General features: G+C 50.9%; 1 protein-coding gene and 1 long non-coding RNA gene across 2 annotated transcripts in view; one reads left to right on the top strand and one right to left on the bottom strand.

Moving 5' to 3' along the window:
- Positions 1 to 4,379: 4,379 nt before the first annotated feature.
- On the bottom strand, positions 4,380 to 6,504 carry DDIT4 (DNA damage inducible transcript 4). The gene is made up of 3 exons (XM_030862559.2): positions 6,383 to 6,504; positions 6,003 to 6,258; positions 4,380 to 5,730 (listed from the first exon to the last, which is right to left on the bottom strand). The coding sequence occupies exons 2-3, from the start codon at positions 6,196 to 6,198 to the stop codon at positions 5,237 to 5,239; spliced, it is 690 nt and encodes a 229-aa protein (XP_030718419.1). The 5' UTR covers positions 6,199 to 6,258; positions 6,383 to 6,504; the 3' UTR covers positions 4,380 to 5,236.
- Positions 6,505 to 6,874: 370 nt separating this feature from the next.
- LOC115856359 (uncharacterized) overlaps positions 6,875 to 20,837 on the top strand; it is a 29,797-nt gene continuing 15,834 nt past the window's right edge. The window contains exons 1-3 of the long non-coding RNA XR_004040804.3: positions 6,875 to 8,457; positions 9,325 to 9,354; positions 10,635 to 10,745. This is a non-coding gene — a long non-coding RNA (uncharacterized lncRNA). The remainder of the gene's footprint in view (positions 8,458 to 9,324; positions 9,355 to 10,634; positions 10,746 to 20,837) is intronic.

Below are 20,837 nucleotides of genomic sequence, written 5' to 3' on the forward strand. Positions count from 1 at the left end.
TTTCCCTGGGAAGTTAGGGATAGGGAAAATTGAATGTGTGCCCATTTTCTCTTTTTTCTTATGCCCCACAGTTTTGCTTGTAAATGTATGTGTGTGATTATGTGGGAGCATGTGTGAAAGAGAAAGAGAGAGAATTTTGATTTTGACATCAGCTTCTTATGGGTTCCCACTTTGGCTTTCTCTAGCAGCTCCATGGACCCATTTAATTATATATAGGTTGAATGAATGAATGCAGTAATCAAGTGACAGTCTATCAGTGTCTGCCCTCAGAGCCATTGGTACCACATGGCCACAGATGTTTCCATGCAGCTGCCCATTGTTGGGACTGAGATGGAGACTCCCCAGCTGGGCCCATGCGTGGACGTGTCTGGGTTTAATGGACTGTTTTCTAATTTGTGATTCCTTCATAAAGAGCCCCCTTTTCAGGATAATTACAGAGTCCTGTAATAATCTATTACTTAGGACTGGTTTCTGTTCCTCATGTTTTTGCAGCCTTCCACTGGGCTGCCCCAGCAGCATTGGCCACCTCCAGCAGTGAAAGCAGGGTGAGGCTGACCAGGACACCTTAACTGAGGAACCAGGAGAGCTCAGTGGATTGAGTGAAAGGCCCAGGAGGTAGGAGACCACACTTCCCATCTTAGCCCTGCAGCCCTGCTCACTGAGCCACTCTGAGCCTTCAAATTTCCTTCTGAAACATGAGGTAGAATTAAAGGAACCTTATCTAGGGTGCTTAATATACACTGGGCTTAGAAAAATACCACTTAGAAGTGAAGCAGTCTGAGCACATTAGCTCACAGTGATGTTTTTTACCAGAATTTATTAAGTTTACATATTGACGTGACTGTTGTCAAGATGATGACTTTTGAACGTTAGAGGAAAGGCGGACCAGAGGTGAGGCAGTCAAAGGTGGTCCCTATCACAGGGTGCCTGTTCCACCGCAGCCCAGGCCCCCATCTCTTGCCCAGCCACTGGCTTCCTCTGCCAGTGGTGAACTCCAGTTATACCTTTATATATTGAATACATCACTTCCTCACTATTATCCCCATTTTACAGAAGAGAAACTGAAGGTGACTTGCTCAAGGTCATCAGCTAAGAAATGTCTGAGCCGGGATTTGAATCCAGATTTCACTAACTCTACTGCATGGTGGTCTTACGCATTAAGATACCACTTCCGTTCTAGGACCTCTATATTCCTCTAAACTAGGTGGCAGGCAGAGTAAAACAATGAAGTGTTTGTACCCTGCCCTCCTCTCTCCTTAGCCTAGAGTCTGAGGCTGGTGGGGGAATCTTGTGTTGTCTGAGCCCAGGGAGAGGGAGATGATCAGTCTGACAGCCAGGCTTGAAGGGAACCCAGGAGTGGGATACCAAACAAGTGCATACAATGAGATTGGAAAACTGCTGAATTTTCTACACTGCAATTGTGAAGGATGAGGCTGGGCGAGGGAGAGGGGAGTCATAAAAGGGCTGGAACTTGCTCTGGGCCTTAAAGGAAGGGAAGGGTTTTCAGGCAGAAGAGGGGGATCACATCCCTGGTGGAGGGTACTGGAATAAGCAGAGTCTGGGGCTAGAGGAGGGGGCAGGCCAGGGGAGTGGTAGAGAGTGGTAGAGGCTGTCAGCCTGGGTAGGGTGAATAGGGCCTGATACCAAAGGTCTTCAAAGGCAGGCAGTGGAATCTGATAATAGGGAGCTATGGTAGGTTCTCCAGTAGTATTCTGTTGGGGTGGGAAATAGAACTAAGGGAGGGAGGGACTCCTATACAAAGGGAGGGAATCAATACAAATTTTATAGGCTAAATAGAACGATTTCTGAAAGCATTTTCCAAAATTGGATTTTATGTGGAAGTCTCATATGCTTTATTAACTTTCAGTCTTAGCAACAAGGGAGCCTGTTCCATCTTCTCTTCAAAAGCCCAATACCTAGGACAAAGCTCCCTGCCACATCTTAGGAGACCTAAGAGCCCTAACCTGGGGCTCTTTCTGTCCTATTTGGGGGGATTTTCTAGGTCTTTCTGTCCTATTTGGGGGTATTTTCAAGCCCTATGAGGATGAGGAAAGGCAGTCTGGCCTCAGAAAAGGGCGTCTTAGCTGAGACTTCATGGGAGCCCAAGTTTTCCTCCAGCCTCGATCTGACCATCCAAGAGAAGGAACTTAGGAGCAGAAGCAAGAAGAACTACAGTTCTGCAGCCCATGGAACGAAAACCACAATCACAGAAAAATAGACAAAATGAAAAGGCAGAGGACAATGCCCCAGTTGAAGGAACAAGATAAAACACCAGAAAAACAACTAAATGAAGTGGAGATAGGCAACCTTCCAGAAAAAGAATTCAGAATAATGATAGTGAAGATGATCCAGGACCTCGGAAAAAGAATGGAGGATCGAGAAGATGCAAGAAATGTTTAACAAAGACCTAGAAGAATTAAAGAACAAACAGAGATGAACAGTACAATAACTGAAATGAAAAATAGACTAGAAGGAATCAATAGCAGAATAACTGAGGCAGAAGAACGGATAAGTGACCTGGAAGACAGAATGGTGGAATTCACTGCCGTGGGACAGAATAAAGAAAAAAGAATGAAAAGAAATGAAGATAGCCTAAGAGACCTCTGGGACAACATTAAATGCACCAACATTCGCATTATAGGGGTCCCAGAAGGAGAGAGAGAGAAAGGACCTGAGAAAATGTTTGAAGACATTATAGTCAAAAACTTCCCTAACATGGGAAAGGAAATAGCCACCCAAGTCCAGAAAGCACAGAGAGTCCCAGGCAGGATAAACCCAAGGAGAAACACACCCAGACACATAGTAATCAAATTGACAAAAATTAAAGACAAAGAATAATTATTAAGAGAAGGAGCTGAGGGTGCCTGCTGCTTCCCGGTCTAGGAGAGGGTTAATGCTTACCTCCCCATCTAGCTCTTGCCTCCAAACACCAATGAGACTCTCTGTTCTGGAGCCAGACACGGCTTTTTGTTTTCCTCCTTGGGGGTCAGGGAAGCACAGCCATGAGCATTGGCCCTGATCTCAACTCCTGGGAAAGTGCCCCCAGATACCACCCAAGTGCTGAGCCTGCTTCACCCTCACCTCCACCCTGAGGGGCTGAGAGCGGGCAAGGTCAGCCATGGTCAGAAGAAGACCATCATTCAAGGGCTTGGGCCTCTGTTTACTAATCTGTAAAACTTCACTAACCCCCGCCCTACCCACCCCTCCCAGGGTAGCTATTAGGAGGATGTGCTAAGAAGTAAGGGCTCTTAAAACTACTCTGGGCACCCTCTTCCTTGTTACCACCATTTTCGAATCTAGTTCTAAACAGTTCATTCATTTTGGGGAACAAGTCATCTCTACCAAAGAGATGCGAGTCTTCTAAACCATCCCAAAGTTCAAGACCCTGTGTCAGGATCCTGGATGAAAATGCAGATTCCTGGGGCCCTGCCCCAGACACATGTGGTCAGAATCTCCTCCAAGGCAGGGAGATATGTGTTTAATTCAGGCCCCAAGAGATTTGAGTATACAATCAAGTGGAAGAACTACTGTTTTAGAGTTGGGCAAACAAGGCCTGTCTGAGACCAGGAAGAGAAACAAGGGAGATAACAACCCTCCAGAGGCTGGTGTGGGAGGACTGGCCGAGAGTCACTGGGAGGGAGGAGTGGGAAGGGCCTTGGCCTTCATCTGGCCCAATCCCAATTTCACCGATAATGAAATTGGGGCCCAGAGAGTGCGATGAGTCCAGGTCACCGAGAACATTCATGAAGACAGGCCTGTAGTCTCCGGGCTCTTGAAGCCCTCACCACACCTCCTACATATGTTGTGTGTTTTGCTCCTGCCTGGAGGTCATGCCCCTCTCCGAGCCCTAGGTTCTGTGTCTAGTCAGAGGCTTGAACCAAGTTAAGTCTTTTTCAAACTCCGTTTCTTAATGCTCCTGCTCCCTAGCCTTTTCATATCCAGAGATAAAATGTGTGATTTTCACTGCAGAACAAATAGAACTGTGCCTTTTTTCACAAGGAAAAAAGCCTCTTGCCGTCCTTTAAGTGCCTGGAAGGACCTTGGGCTCAGGAGTCCTTTGTACCAGGCCCTTCTAACCCAGGGCAGCCAGGTGAGCTCTTTCTACTGAGACTGTGGCTCTGAGAGGTCTGACTCACTCCCTATCTTCCAGGGCTTTCCAGTGCCTTCCCTTGGTAGCCTCAGCCAGCAGAGCCAAGGGAGGCTGCGTTTTTGACACAGATGGCACTCAGTCTACATACCTCCATGACCAAGCTGGCAGGCAGCCCCAGAAAGGGACAGAGAAACACACAGCTGCACCAGAGTGTGATGAAACCCACCTTTTCCAGCGCCCACCCCCCTCCCTTTTATTTCATGGCACTGATGAGAGGCAACCGTTTTAACAAACATGATTTTTTTTTTATTAGAAAAGTAAAAAATATTGCATAGGTCTTAATACTTGAACATCAAGTGTATTCATGAACAGCGAGTATCTTCATGTAAACAGTTCTAGATGGAAGACCCAGATGGTACTCCTCTGAGGGAGGGGTTCCAGCCCCCACCCCAATCAGCCCCATCCCCTCACAGTTCAACCCTTCACTACACATCCAGGGATGGGCCACACGCAGCTCCCAGGTGTATTTCTTCTTCAAGTGTCAAAGATCCCCAAGTGATCCCAACACCCACCCCTTCCTCCTCTTACATTCATGCGTCTGTAAGATAGCTGCCTAGAACAGGTCAGTAGTGAAGCTCCAATCAAAAAAAAAAAAAAGATACAAAAACAACAAAGAACAAACATTTGGTCCCTTCAGACCATGAGATACACAAACCACCTCGATGACCTCCCCCCCCACCAGAGCCGGCTACCGTGAGCACACATCCCTTGCAGATGCCAGTGCAGCCCAGCTGCTCTCATGGCTCTGTCACACCACTGTTGTCTTAACTGTCAGTAACAATAAAAATAATAAGGTACATGCTACATACACATCCAGCCAGAAGCCTGGTTGGCCCCTAAGCCTTTGTTTCATGCTACAGTACTGAGGGGCAGCGTGTGAGCCCAAGTGGGAGCCACCTGTCCACACCTCAGTGAGCTTCCTAGGGAAACACCGTGTTCCCCTCACCTTGACCTTCCTCCCCACAGGTGGCTGTTGTCAGTTTTCTAACGACAGGCAGCAGTCCCTCAGCTTCTGCCTGCCAATGTCCACCCCAAAAGTTCAACTGTCTCTGTCATGGGGTCAGTATCGGCCCCCCAGACCCAAGTTCAACACTCCTCAATGAGCAGCTGCTCTGAGCTGTACAGCTTCTTTTTGATTACTCGGAAGCCTGTGCTCAGCGTCAGGGACTGGCTGAAGCCGGGGACGAAGGGAGAGTTGGCGGAGCTAAACAACCCCTGGATCTTGGGCCAGAGGCGTGAGTCCAGGCGCAGCACGAGGGTCAGCTGGAAGGTGGGCACAAGGCTGGGGTCGAGAGCCAGTTGACCCACGCTGTGGCAGCTCTTGCCCTGCTCTACGCAGACGTCTAGCAGCGCCCCCCGCAGCCCGCACGGCTCGCTGTAGGCCAGGCGCAGTAGTTCTTTGCCCACCTGGCTCACCAGCTGGCTGGGCATCAGCAGGCGTGCAGGGCGCCGCGAGCCCAGCCGTGCCTGGGCCAGGCTCTCCTGCAGCAGCTGCATCAGGTTGGCACACAGGTGCTCATCCTCGGGATCGCTGAGCAGCTCGAAGTCGGGCAGGGACACCCCATCCAGGTAAGAAGAGTCTGCAAGGGAAAGCACGTAGGGGAGGCAGTTAGAACAGCTCTGAACGGGGAGGTGCTGTTTCGCTAAGAAAGCAGCACTCCTTCCCACTCTGTGCCTCAGTTTCCGCCCCACTCTCGTACCCTATACCTCAATGCCCCTCCTCTGCCCGCCTCCTTCCACAATCCGGATTCTGATGGGATAGGAAGCCAAAGTGGCTTTGACTCCTTCCAGCGCGGTGCTTTCTCACCTCCCCGGCCCCTCTATTCGCGTCCGGCTCCCGCCCACGGCTTACCTTCCTCCGGCCCAAAGCCACTGTTGCTGCTGTCCAGGGACTCGCAGTCCGAGCTCTCCAGGCTCGCGCAGCGGCCGAGTGCCTCTTCTCGGGCCGCCGACCCCCAGGCTGAGCGTGGCGGCTGATCTGGGGTGGGAGTTCGGGACGAGGACGAGGACGAAGAGGACGACGAGAAGCGATCCCAAAGGCTAGGCATGGTGAGGACGGACGCCAGGACGTTTGCAGATGAGCTCAGGGTACTGGAGCGCAGAAGACGCTGTAAGACAAGAGCGGCGCGGGCCCGGCGTCAGTCTGGGGGCTGCTCCAGACTGAGAGCGCTAGGATCCCCACGGCTGAGGCCTCTCCGCGCAGCGACCAGCACACAGAGAAGGGACACTCACCAGCTACTGCGGTCAGCTAGAACTGGGACAAGTGCGTGCGCGAACTGGTGCCAACCCCCGAGCTCTGCCCGGACCTGTCCTTTCTCCCCACCGGCACCTCCCCCTCGGCCTGCCGCGGTCCCTAGTACCAGCGCAGAGAGACCTATAAGGACTAGTGGGAAGAGGCCACACCCCTTCCGCGCCGCGGCCCAATCCAGACCCGGGAGTGTGGCCCACCTCGACCAATGGGCTCTGGGCGCACGTTCGCAACGTTCTCTCCTGCCCGGTGACAGCCGCCTGGCCCCGCCCCCCGTGGGCCCCAGAAAGCACCCGGCCAAACCCGCGAGCCTCGGCCACGCCCCCTTTCTGGAAAGGGATCCGCGGCGGCTGCAGCTGCCAAGGTCCCCGAGGGCGGTCGCGGCAGGGGAGGATCTAGGAAAGACTTGTTTATTATAGGGTCGTATTGCTGGGGGAGGGGGTAGGCCGCGGCCGCTCGGGGGAAGAGGCAGGGGAACTTGAGGGGGGCAACAAGCAGGGAAGACGGTTGCCCTCAGCGTCTGAGAGCCTGCGAGCTCTGGGCACAATTGGGCGCACAAGTGGATGCCAGTGCGACGGCGGCGCGGGGAGCAGACGTTAATCCACCGGCCCTCGCGCACGTACCCCACGCTAACCCTTCCTTACGAAGGGTCGGGTTATGGGGGTGGGGTCCAAAGACTGGGCAGCTCCGGGCACCGTGCTCGCTCTTCCTGGCGGCCCCACCTGCCCGCCCGCTTGTTACTCTACAGCCCCAGGGGATGGATTAATTGGGGGGGTGGGGTCCGCTCCCAGCCTCCAGCTGCCTCCAAGGAGGGGGTTTGGGAAACGTGGTTAAAAGACTATTGATGGGCCCCGGTTCCTAGCGCTTGGTTCTGGAGCTGGGAGCCATATCAGAGGGACACACTGACCCACCCGCCGGCCCTAAGGACGGACAGAGGTGCGGCTGTGCCTCCCCCGCCCGCTGCGGCCGAGAGGCCCCGGGCGTCCGCCGGGTCCTAGCGCCCCTCTTCTCCAAAACGCTTTGTGTAAAAGAGCCGGAGAGTTGCATCAGGACCGAAGACCTAGATCTCCGGAAAAGCCCCGGAGTGAAATCGCTATCCCCTGTTTCGTCATTCAGGAGGGGCCACAGAAAATGTGACCCGACGGCGGTGCTCGAAGACTGACAGAGATTGCTGAAGGTGGGAAGGGGATCGGACGGATTCGACCTTTATTTATTTAAAGATATATCAATCTGGGTCACAGGATCCTGATGGAAGAGAGAACCAAACTTACATCAGACGTTCTCGTCCCTGGGAGGGCCAGAGCCTAACCAGATCAGACTGGCGGGCGTCTCCTCGGGGCAGACTTGCGCGTGACAGAAGACACTTGCCGCCGGAAGAGTCCGGCCGCTGCCATCCACACCCCCTCCCATTAAAAAAAAAGAAAGAGGCTGGCCCGTGGGCCTTCTGGGCAAACCAAGACTTAGAACTGTGAACGACCAGAATCAAGCCCTGCACCCCGTCCCCTTTTTCCAGATGGGAGAAGCATCTCTGCAGACAAATTTATGGATAAAAAATAAATTAGACGACTCAGATTAAAAGATATCTTAAAGACTGCTGCAGAATAGAATAGTCTGTTAGCTGCTGGGGCTTTCAAGGCCTGAACACTGGCCCTTTCTTCCTATCCTCCAAGCTCTAGTCACTTGCTGGGAACCTTAAAGACACCAAGTCTTGGCAATTCGGTGAAGTGCTTGGAGGACTGAGGGTAGATGACATCCTCTTGAAATCACCCTTTACTGAGGTGGGAAGGAAAGAGTTGGGGTGACCTGTATGGGTGTGTCTTTCTGTCCGGACTGAAGATCAGGGAATTAATCCATCAAGACCATTCTCTCCTCCCAGGCTGACTGGGCTGGGGACATCTGAGACAGCAGGATATAGACTTAGGGTGTTTTTCTTCTCTCTCTCTCCGCCGACCCCGCATGAAAAAAAAATTCAGAAAAATGTGGAACACTAATCTAAGAAAAATAGAGGTTTTTAAATAGAGGTTTCAGAAGCAAAAGAATCCAGTGCCATTTTGGAAAGGTCAGTTTACTAGGAATCATTCATTCATTCAATAAGTAGCCATCACGGAAGAAGTGTGCTAAGCAGCTTTTTTATTCACTGTCTCATTCTGTTAATAAAACAGCTTTTTATAATGGGGAAGGGCTATGTTCATGGGCACTGGGTAATTTTGTTTCTTTTCAAAAGAAATCCATTAATGTTGTTGTCTCATCATTTTCAGAAAAGGACAGGCAGTCTTAACCCTGGAGGTTTTTCCCAGAGGAGAGAGTGGGCTACAGGGTAAACAACCACCTGCTAGGAGGCCTGGCTGCAGGGGGATGAGGGTGGAGGGCTAAATGGCTTCCCGACTGAAACTCTTCACCCCTATGAAGGAGGGGGGCAAAGCCCCATACCATTGTCTGTCAGGAGAACCTCTGGGTCTAGAAGGGGAGTTTCCTGTTAGCCCCTCCGAGGAGCTAGGGTGGAGGGTCTTGGTTCATCCTGTGAGGAGAAGGGCAGGATCCCTTCCACATGGCTGGGGCTGGAAAGACATGGTTACCATCTCACACACCTCTCTCTGCATTGAAGATGGGATGGGGGGGGTCCCAAAAGTGGTACTTGCAAGGAGCGGGCAGCTCCATCTCCTAGCCTCTGAGCCAGGCCTCTTCAAATCCTTCAAAGATCCTATGAACCCTGCATTTGCTTCTCTCCCCCTCAGGCTTAGGCTGGCTGCAGGTCAGGCTTGCCTGGACATGCTCCTGCCAGCAGCCCTGGAGACCCAGCTGTGGCATCCCTTCCTGCAGGAAGCCTTCCCCAGTGCCCAACCCAATACACCATCCCTTAGGTGCCCCCCCTCAGGTCATCCTCACACCCCATGCACATCTCTGTTAATAACTGTTTCCCCTTTAGTCTTCTCACCAGACTATGAGCTTCCTGAGGGTGAGTTCTACTCTTCTTTTTATTTTTTTAATTTATTTATTTTTGGCTGCATTGGGTCTTCGTTGCTGCACGCAGGCTTTCTCTAGTTGTGGTGAGCAGGGGGCAACTCTTTGTAGTGCGCTTCTCATTGCAGTGGCTTCTCTTGTTGCGGAGCACGGGCTCTAGGCGCACGGGCTTCATTAGTTGTGGCATGGGGGCACGTGGGCTCAGTAGTTGTGGCGCACCGGCTTAGTTGCTCCACGGCATGTGGGATCTTCCTGGACCAGGGCTCGAACCCGTGTCCCCTGCATTGGCAGGCGGATTCTTAACCACTGCACCAGCAGGGAAGTCCAGTTCTACTCTTCTTAACTTCCAGTGGCTAGCACATAGTAGAGTCTCAGTGAGTATTCCTTGGATGAATAAATGAATGAATGGATAAGCAAGAAGGTGGATTTTCCCAGAACTGCAGACCTACACCTGGATTCTCAGGATCTGGGTGGCCTTTGGGGTGAGCCTTCAGAAGAACTCCATGCTACCTTTCTACCCCCTTTCTCACAAGTGCTAAGAGTGTTGGATGTATCTGAATATTTCCCTTCTTCCTCAGCTCAGGTCAGGAAGTGGGCTTCTAAGGCAACCTAATTCTTCCAGTTTGGGTATAGTCGGCAACCCCAGGAAGTTGGGGATGGAGGTTCATTGTGCAGAGGGCTGACTTGTGGGAAATCTTTTAAAGCAATTAGTACTTTCCCTTCAAGTACCTTAAAATACTCAAAATTTTTTTTATTGAGATGAAATTCACATGTAAAATTAAACTTTTTAAAGTGAACAAGTCAGTGGCATTTAGTACATCCACAGTGTTGTACAACCACCACCTCTATCTATTCCAAAACATCTTTATCATCCCAAAGGAGACCCTGAACTCACCAAGCAGTCACTCTCCTCAAAATACTTTTTTTTTTTTTTTGGATTCAAAATACTTTTGAAGTTTATATTCCCTTGTTGGTGGGAGTAGGGTTGCCCCTTTGCACAACTCCAGATAGCACCATTACCATTCGAGTCTGCATTTACATGTGTCTTCTGGGGAAAGCACTCCTAACATAGACACAGTGTGCAACATGGAATCTGTATCAAGACGACCCTGATGGGGAGATGGCTGAACTCCCAGCAGGAGTGGGCTAGTGTCATGTCCCCAGTGACTCAGGCTTCTGAAGTTGGTAACCATGCCCCATGTCCCAGTCTCTGTGGCCAGAGCCATGCCTGTGCAGAAGCTCTGCCTCTTCTCAGGCTCTGCTCTCTTTCCGTAGGACTCACAGCAGCCTGCAATTTCAAGTCAGTGAGCACACACTCCAGGCCACCTGCCCCTCCCTGTTCTGGCGGTTTCTGTCCTGTGCACCGGTTCCCAGGACCTCAGTCTGGCAAGTTGCCCCAGTTGGGTGTGGGGAGTTAAACCAGATCTTGGGGTGGGGGTGTGTTTCTGGGAACCCCAGAATTCAGGATGGGAACCCCTGAAGGCCAGCCAGCATGCCTGCGCGGCTCTGCTTGGGTTGCCTCCACAGCCCTTTGGAAACATGTCATTGAGGGGAGTGGAGGTGGCAGGAGGCGCCCGGGTGGTGGGGAGAGGGTGGAGTGGTGGTGGCACGTGGGGACAATGAAGCCAGCAAAAGTGTTCCCAGGACTCCTGTGGCTTTTTTACTTGAAAAACAACAACTTGGTCAGAATAGCAAGATTATAAGTGCACCTGGTTTACTAGAAGGCTGTGAAAAGCTGTTGACGGCTGAGGGCTTTAGCAGGATTTTGACTGTGTTATTGGAGGGAGAGTTAAAAATTCAGTGGGGAATCTTTTTGCAAGTGAAGCTACTTTTTGAAATGGATATACTAACAATACATTGTATTGTGCAGCCTTTCAAAGAAGCTTTTGAATTATATTATCTACTTACACCCGAAGGAATGAATATAATGCCATTCTACAGAAAAGCAAATTGAGGCCCAGAGTGAGTGTCCTGGAATCCTACCATCAGCTAGCGGCTTTCTAGCCTGATTGATAATTAGAATCTCCTGTGGAGCTTGAAACCCACCTCCCCAATCCCCATTCTGATTTGGTAGGTCTGGATGGGTCCCTTTTGTACAAAGCTCTCTGGGCGGTCCTGATGCTTATCTTTAGTTGGGATGTCTGCAGACTGACCTGTCAGGAAGAAAGGTAGGCCTTGGAAGGAACGCTGGCTTGGCTTCCCAGCCTCTCTGTGGGTTGGGGGTGGGTTCGGGGCAGGTGAGATGGCACACAGCTGTGGAGACTAGGCCCACATGTGGTAATGGTGCGCTCACAGCCAGCCAGTTCTAATGGGCTCCTAGGTTCCACAAGAAGTCATTTCCTCTGGGGACAGGGCAAAGGGCAGAAGGAACCCCACCAAGGGCTGGCTTGTTAAACCACCATGACAAAGGTGGAGCTAGGAGGGTAGCCTGAGTATCCTGCCGGAGCTCAGGTTACCCCTGCAGTGGTGAAAGGCACGACGGCCTGCCAGACCCCCACTGCTCCCCCCGCAGCCAGAGTTGTCCTAGGGATCCAGATTCCAGGGCACTGTCTCTCTTTTCTCACTAACACACTGGACTGCCTCTCAGGAAGGAATCCCATCTGCGGGGTCAGCTTTTGGCCAGCTTCTCAGAATCCCTCTTCCATCCTAGCTTCTGAACTCTTATGAGGGAAGAAAACAGTGAAGTGGAGGGAGGCTGAGGTAACACCCCTCTCCAGTTAGTACCCAAAGCCTAGGGTAACTGGCTTTCCGAGGCAAGCCCAGGCCCTGTGAGGGGACAGGAGTCAGCTGACCTGAGTTCAGGCTCTTTGGCTATTTGGCTGCTAAAGATGAATAGGATTCCGAGCTGTGGCCTGAAGCAGCGCCTAGGAAGCGTAATGTGTCTTTGAAATCCAGTATTTTCATTACAAATTATTATTTTATTTTATTATTTTTATTACAAATAATGCAATCTTGCATTCTATTTTATATTTCATCCGTGTATGGGAATTTGTAATTTCGGTAGCAAACTTTAAAATGACAATACTGCCCCCCAAAAAAACCTTTTTAACAAAAAAGATACACTCCATTTATCCTGTGGCTTTAGACACTGTTGGGATTTTCATACCCCAGTTTTGAAAACCCAGAACTAGAGAATCTCAAGGGCCTATTCAACTCCACAAAGATCATAACAAAGAAAAAAAGATTTCAGTTCTATGGAGCTCCTTTTCTAAAACTCCCGGGGTGGAGGGCGGCCCATAGGGTGGTGGACCATCTGGAGGAGGCCTGCCAGAGAAGGTAGAAACAGACGTCCCAGTTCCAGCCCTTTCAGTGTTCTCGCTTTTTGAGGGTTTCCAATTGCCATATATCAAAGCGGGGCAGGCAGGGTCAGGATGAGCTTTGTTCATCAAGGTGGGGGTGGGGCGGGGGTGGAGGGATGACGAGGATGATCAGAAGCTGCTACAGTGGGGACAGCCTGAATCCAGGCTTGCATTTGCATAGCGTAGATGAGACAGGCCTCATCAGTGCCATTGTACAGGTAAGAAAACAGTTTCGGATAGGTGCAGGGACTTGCCTAAGGTCACATAGCCAGTCAGCAGGCTGGAGCCGTGACTCTAGATCTAGGCTGATTTCCTTGATTCCAAGCCCCTGACACTTAGTTGAGAGCCAAAGGGACTGTATGGCTGGGAAGGGGGGCAGTACACGTTGGGGAGCGGTGGTGTAGGACAGGTGGAGTGAACACCTGGAGTCGATATGGAGCTATTGACAGAAAACTTTCTCTGCTGGTTAGGCTCTTTATTTTATCTGATGAGGCTCTTCCTCCCCATGCAGAATTCAGCAGGGCCCAGCAGTGCTGACTCAATGGCAAAGCTCACTGTCGCCATGGGGTCCCCTTCAGCTAGACAACCGCAAGCCCAGAAGTGACACTGATTCTGTCACATCCTCCCTCCAGGTATCCTCCCTGAGAGCTCAGGAGGGCCCATGTGGGAAGTGGTGAGCCAAAAGAGGAGCCTCTCCCCGCCCCCAGCTGTAACGTTTGTAACCCACAAAGGACAGACTTTGGCGTAGGAATCCAGAAGCTACGGCTGAATCTTTTTGTATTTAAAAATCACACGCAGAGAAACACAAAAAAATCTAGATTTCTAGCTTCTGCTCTGGGAAGAGGCGCACACAAGAGCTGAATTGACTTCCCCGCTGTGGCTGGTCTGCAGTGGGGCCAGCCGGGATGGGGGAAGGGAAGACCCCCTGCTCCCTTTCCTCTCCCCTCCCGCCCCCCACCCTCGGCCGAGGTACGCCTTCAGGGGAGCCGGGCAGGGGAGGTGACAGATGCTGAGCAGCTGACTGGGGAGGTGGGGGTCTGTCTCCACGGACCCCCTGGTGTGTGTTGGGACGAGCGGGGACGTGACTTGGAGAACGTGCGTCTTGAGGACGAGGTGGGGGGGAAGGAGGGAAAGTGAGACAGGGGAGGAGGGCGGGGCTAGCGTTGACCCCGCCCACTCCGGGGAGGAAGAAGACTCCTCCCACCGTCCGAGAGGAAAGCCGCCAGGCTGGGGAGATGCTGAGCTCAGCGCTTTAGTCGTTGGGCTGCTGGGTGGGGGGCAGGGCGAGCGGCTGGCGCCTTTCTGGGGAGGGCAGAAGAGCGGGGAGAAGAGGAGGGAGGAGAGGCTGAGGAGGGCCTCACAACCCTGAGGCAGTAACTCTCCTCGGGCCGGGTCCGCTAACAAAGCCGTCTCTGTTGGGGTGGGGGAGGCCTCCTGGGTGCACGCAGAACCTTATGGGGGTGGGCGGGGGAGTGTCTGTGAGTCACCACCCTACACCCTGACTTAGGCCCAAGAACCCACGTCAGAGAGGCAGAGCCCTTGTGCCCTCTGACCCCAGGATTTGTTTGGTGGAGGGAGTGCAGGGAGCAGTGCCTGCTCCTATAGGGCTGCAGGTCAGAACTGCCCGGGCAGCCCCCGGGGACTTTTATTTAAGGCAGCCTTATAAAAAAGCAGGGAATATCAGCTTGGGAGGGGAAGGAAGAAAACCCTTTAGACCTACTTGGCACAAATGGTTACCCGGGCCAAATGGATGGGTGGCTATTTTTGAGCTGACCTACATACCTATTTGCCTCTTTATCTTTTTATTATCACACATAGTTATTATGGGAGCTTTTCTTTAGCACTCGGTGCAGCTGCTGCATTTGCTGAGGGCTGCACAACGAGGCGTGTTGCCTCATTCTCCCAGGAAGTTTTAAGAGTCTCTGGCCCAGGGAAGAAGGACATCAATAGGCCTGCAGAAGCTTCACCAAGTTCTTTCCCCAAGGAATGGGATCCGAACCTGGATGCACCACGTCCAGAGCTTGTTAGCCTTGGAGGCCAGGAATGATATTCAGATTTGGCAACAATGTCCCTGGGTTTTGCCCAGGCTGGCCTAAATGGGCCTCATTGCTTGCCAAAGTTGACCTGTGCTCCTGCAGCCCCACACTATGGCAGGTGGGGCTTCCCTTCACAGATGGAGAAACTGAGGCAGAGATGAATTGTGGACAGAACTGGTTTGGGATTTCCTGCTTTGATTGTGGAAGTAACTCTGTTATCTTAAGTAGAAACAAGGAGAGCCTGGAACTTTCTATTTTACTTTTGTTCAGCTTCACTAAGGCCTCCCTCTCAAACCTTTTAATAGCTCCCCACTGCCTTTAGAGCAAGTCTGGCTCCTTACCTTGGCCTCACAAACCCCCAGGGCTGGCCCTTGACTATCTCTAGCTGCACCTCCCTCCCAAAGCCAGGAGGGGAAAATCACAGATGGTTCTAATTACCTCTAAAACGCTCTTAAATTTTCCATAAAGTACAGTATGCCTGGCTTTGTGTATACAACTTTGCACAGTAATATGTATGTAGATGTGCAAAATATATACAGCCATGTACAGTGGATCATAAAGAGAACATCCACAAAGTGTAAGCATATAATTTACAGTATTTTTAATCACTCTAAATAGAAACAGACACATAGATGTGGAGATGAGACTGGCAGAGGTGACAGCAGATTTCTGTCTCCTCCCATCTGGTGCCCTCTCTAGGGCATGAAATCCTTGGCCCCTGGGGAGGAGAATGGGGGCTGCTTGCCCTCCTTAAAATGCTCTTTTTGGCTTGGATTTTTCTTTCCAGGCTGGTATAATTGACTTCGCCCAGGTGCCCTGTGCCCCGTGGGATGCTTTTCCTCTGTGGTCTCAAGTGTCTTCCCTTCCAGCTTGCTCCCATCTTCACACAGATTACTTTTCCCAGATGCCCTTCTAACTCCTTCTGACTCACACTCCAAGCTTGTCTCAGCTCAGGGCCCTCCAGGAGCCCCTTTTGAGCACACTTGGGAAGCTCCATGTCCCCTGGCCGGGGAGTGCAGGGCCAGGGAGTCCAGTCCAGAACTGCTTGCCTTTGAAGCCAGTGCTCAGTTCCCAGAGCTGTGGATGTGTCGCTCTCTTCTCACTTGATGTATATTGAAATTATCCTATCCTGGGTCTGATGCTCCATCAATTTGTAAACTCCTTCAGAGGTCACCTATTTTAAATCTTTAAACACTCACCACCACAACTACCCCCAACACACACACACCCCTAACCTCTCTATGTTAGATACATATGGTATATGCTCAACAAGTATTCGGCCCGGAATCGAATGGCAGTAGAGCTTGCCTGTGACTCAAGGCCAATGTGATGTCAGTGAGAAGTCTCCCTTGACCCCTATCAGGCAGTGGGGAACTCTAAATAACCTGAACTCTGATAGTGTGTATTATTATCACAGAAAGTTAAAACTGAAAGAGGTATTTCCCTTCTTGTCAGATGAGAAGATTAAAGGGGAAGTGGCCTGGAATGGGAACCAGATCCCATGGTCTGCTGGCTTCACTGGCCCTCTCTCCTGGTGGGCCCATCCCTTCTCCTCTGTTGTTTCCTTTCAAAGTACTCATCCCATATGTAATTATCCATGTATTTATCTGTGTGGATGTACAATGCCTGTCTTTCCCATTAAACTGTAAGCTTGCCAAGGTCTGTATCTGTTTCATCCCGGAGCTCCAGTGCCCTGCACAAAGCCAGGTCCCCAGAGTTCCCAACACATATATATGAAAAAGAAAATGAGTATCCATGTGGCCTGAGAACCTCCTTCTACTTCCCCAGGGCAGCACTGAGATTGGCTCAAAAACTGCAGAGTTGACAGGCCTAGTGTTCCGTGTCAGGACCTCCAAGGCAAACACCCTGTCCTGAGCTTAAGACCTAGGAGGGGAGATAAGACACCTTGTGAATAACCCTAATGCAAGGAAAACAGCTGAGCTGGGAATGATAGTCAGACTTGGTGTTGCAATCAAGCAGTGGTGTGGGAGGCAGATCAGAGGTTTGAGACCTGAGGCCAGGAACCAGTTAGATAGTGATGGGAGAAAACTGAGAAAAAAAAACCACCTTGAGTGTCTGTGGCAGGATAACAGTTAAATAAACTATAGTACATCCAAATCATGGAGTATTATGTGGGTGTTAAAAAGAGTGAGGTCAGTTTTGGAAAAATGCCCGATACGTTGTTGGGCAAAAAGAACAAGTTGCAGAACAATTTGTAACCTCTAATCTCATTTTGAAAGAAAAACAGAGGACATTCCCCTGCAGACACACACTTACATGTGCAGAGAAAACATCTAGAAGGATACTGGAAAAACGGCCCCCAGAGGTTATCTCTGAGGGATGGAGGGGTGGGGGAGGCTTTTAGTTTTTCACTTTATATCATTTTTTTTTTTCAGGTTAAAAAGTAAGGTTACCTTTATTTTGCTTTGTAGAAACACTGGAAATAGGATTTTTAAAAAAAATAAATTTTATTTATTATTATTATTTTTTGGCTGTGTTGGGTCTTCGTTGCTATGCATGGGCTTTCTCTAATTGTGGCGAGTGGGGGCTACTCTTTGTCGTGGTGCGCGTGCTTCTCATTGCGGTGGCTTCTCTTACTGTGGAGCACGGGCTCTAGGCATGCGGGCTTCAGTAGTTGCAGCACTCAAGCTCAGTAGTTGTGGCTCGCGGGCTCCAGAGTACAGGCTCAGTAGTTGTGGCGCACGGGCTTAGTTGCTCCGCGACATGTGGGATTTTCCCGGACCAGGGCTCGAACCCGTGTCCCCTGCATTGGCAGACGGATTCTCAACCACTGCGCCACCAAGGAAGCCCTGGAAATCGGATTTTTACCATGAGCTCATATTACTTTCACAAGAGGTTTTTGTGTTTTGGCTATTGCAGGATTGCGGATGGGGTTGGGGGTTGGATAAAGAGGTGGAGTGGGGCTACAGCAGTGGAGACCCAGTGAGAAGTACTGCAGCTCCTGGACAGGTGGGGGAAGGGTCTGGGAAGGCTCTGTGGTTCCAAATGGGGAGAAGTGAGGATGGCTGTGGAAATGGAATGTGGGAAGCACAGGGCAGTGTAGGGGAGGCTCATTCAAGATGACTGACCTCCACAGTGCCTGTGACCCTGGGTAGGGGACAAGGAGCCCAAGACCAGGAAACCTTAACTTTTGGGAACAAGGGCAAGGAAAGGAAGGAGGTCGACCTTTAGGACCCTACGGATTCCTTGGCTGTTTCACCATCCTTTGGGTACAGACCGTTCTGGCTGCAGCTTGGAAACAAACAGAGCAAGGAGGGGCCAAAGCCAAAGGCGGCAGGGGGAGTCTGCCTTTCGCAGGGCCCGGCGGTGCCGCCTGGGTCTCTGCCTTCCTCCTGCTTGTTCTTGTGGGCTCACGTCCAGGCTTGGGTGAAAGGCCAGGGCTTCTGGCCCCTTCTGGAGGCGAAGCCCCTGACTAGGATCAGGAGCAAAGGAAACCAGAACAATGCTGTTCATGGAGAGATTGGGAGAGAGGGAGCTGAGTTGGGGCAGGAGAAGTTTCTTGGCTCAGAGAAGCCAATACAAGCCTGGAGAAGGTCAAAGATGAAGAATGTTCTGTGATTTCTAAAACAGCAGCTCATTTATCTCAGAAACACTTGCTCTGAGGCTGAGTCCAGTGGTAATGCTGCCACCATGCAAGCTGGGTAAACCCTCCTCAGAGGCACTGTGTTTGGAGTCATATCTCCAGGTCTCCCTCCGAAAGTTCCTGTGAAAGGCAGGAGCGAGACGTCTGCCCAGGGCCATGGGGCACTTTCATGGGGGTCTATTCAGTCAGCACTCCAACCTCCTAAAGGAGGTATTCTTTTACAAAGCAGGAAACTAAGGCTGGGGAGGATGGTGCCTTGCCCAGGACCACATGGTTAGGAAGTGTTAAAACTGGGGTTTGAAACTGGGTGTGCCTATGTCCCACTTATAATTTGGTTGCTTGGAGCTCAGAACACATTTTCCCAACAAAATAATGCTGTAAGTAGTGGTTTGGTTGCCATAATGGCCTAGCTCACCCAGGGTATAGCCAGAATTAATTCTATGTTTCACTGCGGTTGTGGATGAATCAGGCTTCTGCGGGCTAGCCTGGAAACCCACAGAAGAGGGAAAATGCATTTCAGGGTGTGCCCGGCTGGGAAGTCTTGCCCTCACCATAGCGCCTGATTCAGGGCAAGTAGGGAATGTGGTGGCTCAGGGAGCGCTTGTCCATTTCCAGAGCTCTTCCAGCAAGCCCTGGTGAGTTCTAGCTGTTCACCGGAGGGGGCAGAGCTCTTGGCAGGTTTGGGGTTTCTAAGACAGGGAGTGTTACGTGAGAATGTGCACTGATTTTCAGACTCTGACCATCTTAGGCCTTTCTCTTTCTTCCTTACACTGCCTCTCAGCTTCCTGCAGTCATCTTCCATCTTCTTCCCCTAGGATGGAGCACTAAAGGCAAGATCTAGGGTTTATTTTCACAACGAAATCTGATGTCTGCCTATGAAGTAGGTGGGTGATAATGACTGCACAGGGTTAGGAGTGACGGAGATCAAAGCAGCTGCTGAGAGAAGCAAGGATCCATCAAAGCTTTTAGAGTGACTTCAGGGAGAGCAGTCATTCATTCAACAAACATTTGCTGTGGGTGTGCTGGGCACTGTCCTCCTTCCTGTCATGGCACTTCTGTTGCCAAAAGAATCCTGGGAATGACTGACTGTGAGTTCCAAACCCAGAATCTTAGCACTGGAAGAAGTCTTTTTCCAGATGGAAACTGCAGTCATTCATTAATTCAGGAAGGTCTAACTGTCAGGCTAATTACTGAGAATACATAAAACCTGAAATTGAGATCCAGAGGGAGGTCGGAAGTGACTTGCCCAGTATCTCAGTCCAGGGTCCCAGTGCCTGGACTAGTACCTGCCCCTCCTGGCCACAGTCATGGCCTTCCTGCCTCAAGATATATCCCAGTCAGCTTTTAGGATTTCTCTGGTTTGGAGTCTAGGGCCTAGGGGAAGGCCACAGAGAAGTAGTAGGATTCCTTTTTTATGGACAATAACAATGCCTGGGTTCTCCCCTGGAGTGAGAACTAGATTTCCCACTGGTGGTGTTCAGAAGACATAGAAGACTATTCTCAGTTCTATCAATGAGCCATCTGATCTCTAAATTCCAGGTCTTCACAAGCACTGTTACCTTTGCTTGAAGCTCCCTTTCCCAGGCTCCTCTGTCTGGCTAATTCCTAACTTCCCTTTGGGTCTCAGTTTGAAGAGCTCTCCCTCGAGGACTTTCCTGGGCCCCCAATGTTCTTAGGTCTCCCTGCTCTGTGCTCACCCACAGCACTCTGGACTCCACCTAGGATAACCCTGGACCCTTGGGATTGTTCTTGCTTATTGAATGCCTTTCCTTCCACTAGACTGTGATCTCTAGGAGGGGTAGACGCCATGGCTGCCTCTCCTTTGTTTGTACATTTGTTTTTAGCAATTGTGTGCCCTTTATCAATCATTGTTAACTTAGTACACAGTAGGTGCTCAATGTGCAGCTGGGAAAGACTGTGATCCATGGCTACAGGCAGGGCCTTCCGGTGAGTGACTTCCACTCAGGTCGTTCAACAACCGTTTATCAAGGACAAGCATACCCACAGGATACAAAGATGACTTGGAAAAAGAGACTCACCGCCTAGTAGAGGAATTGATGATCCAGAAGCCAGTTTAAAAACTGAAAAAAATCTCTTCTAACCAGAGAGTTCAACCCCCTTCCTGAGTCCCTTTCCCTCTCTCCTGGCCCATTGATCCTTGGCTACTTGGGCTGGAGCCCAGCATCTGCCTCTGAGTTTCAGGACCCTACCCAGGCCCAGAACAATCCAGGCCTAGTGTGGGGCTGCACATAGGCGTCTGGTGGCAGGTCGAGGGAGCTGAGGCACAGGGCAGACAGAGCACTGGGCTCTCCAGTTTCCTCTGGTCAGCTCTACACCACACGCCAGAGCTTTTAGCTGTTTTGGAGAATTCGTTAAGAAATCACCTTACTGTCAAATTCATCTGGAGAGAAACTTTGAAGGTAAAGGCTTACATTCATTTCAAGGGTTTGAAGTGCTGGTCTTTAAATAGTTACCCCTAAAGTGTCAGGAGATCTGGGTCCAAAAACCTTGAATTACTGATCTTGGTTGTTCCTCCCAA

This window comes from Globicephala melas, chromosome 16, assembly GCF_963455315.2.
Source record: "Globicephala melas chromosome 16, mGloMel1.2, whole genome shotgun sequence".
NCBI classification, from domain to species: Eukaryota; Metazoa; Chordata; class Mammalia; order Artiodactyla; family Delphinidae; genus Globicephala; species Globicephala melas.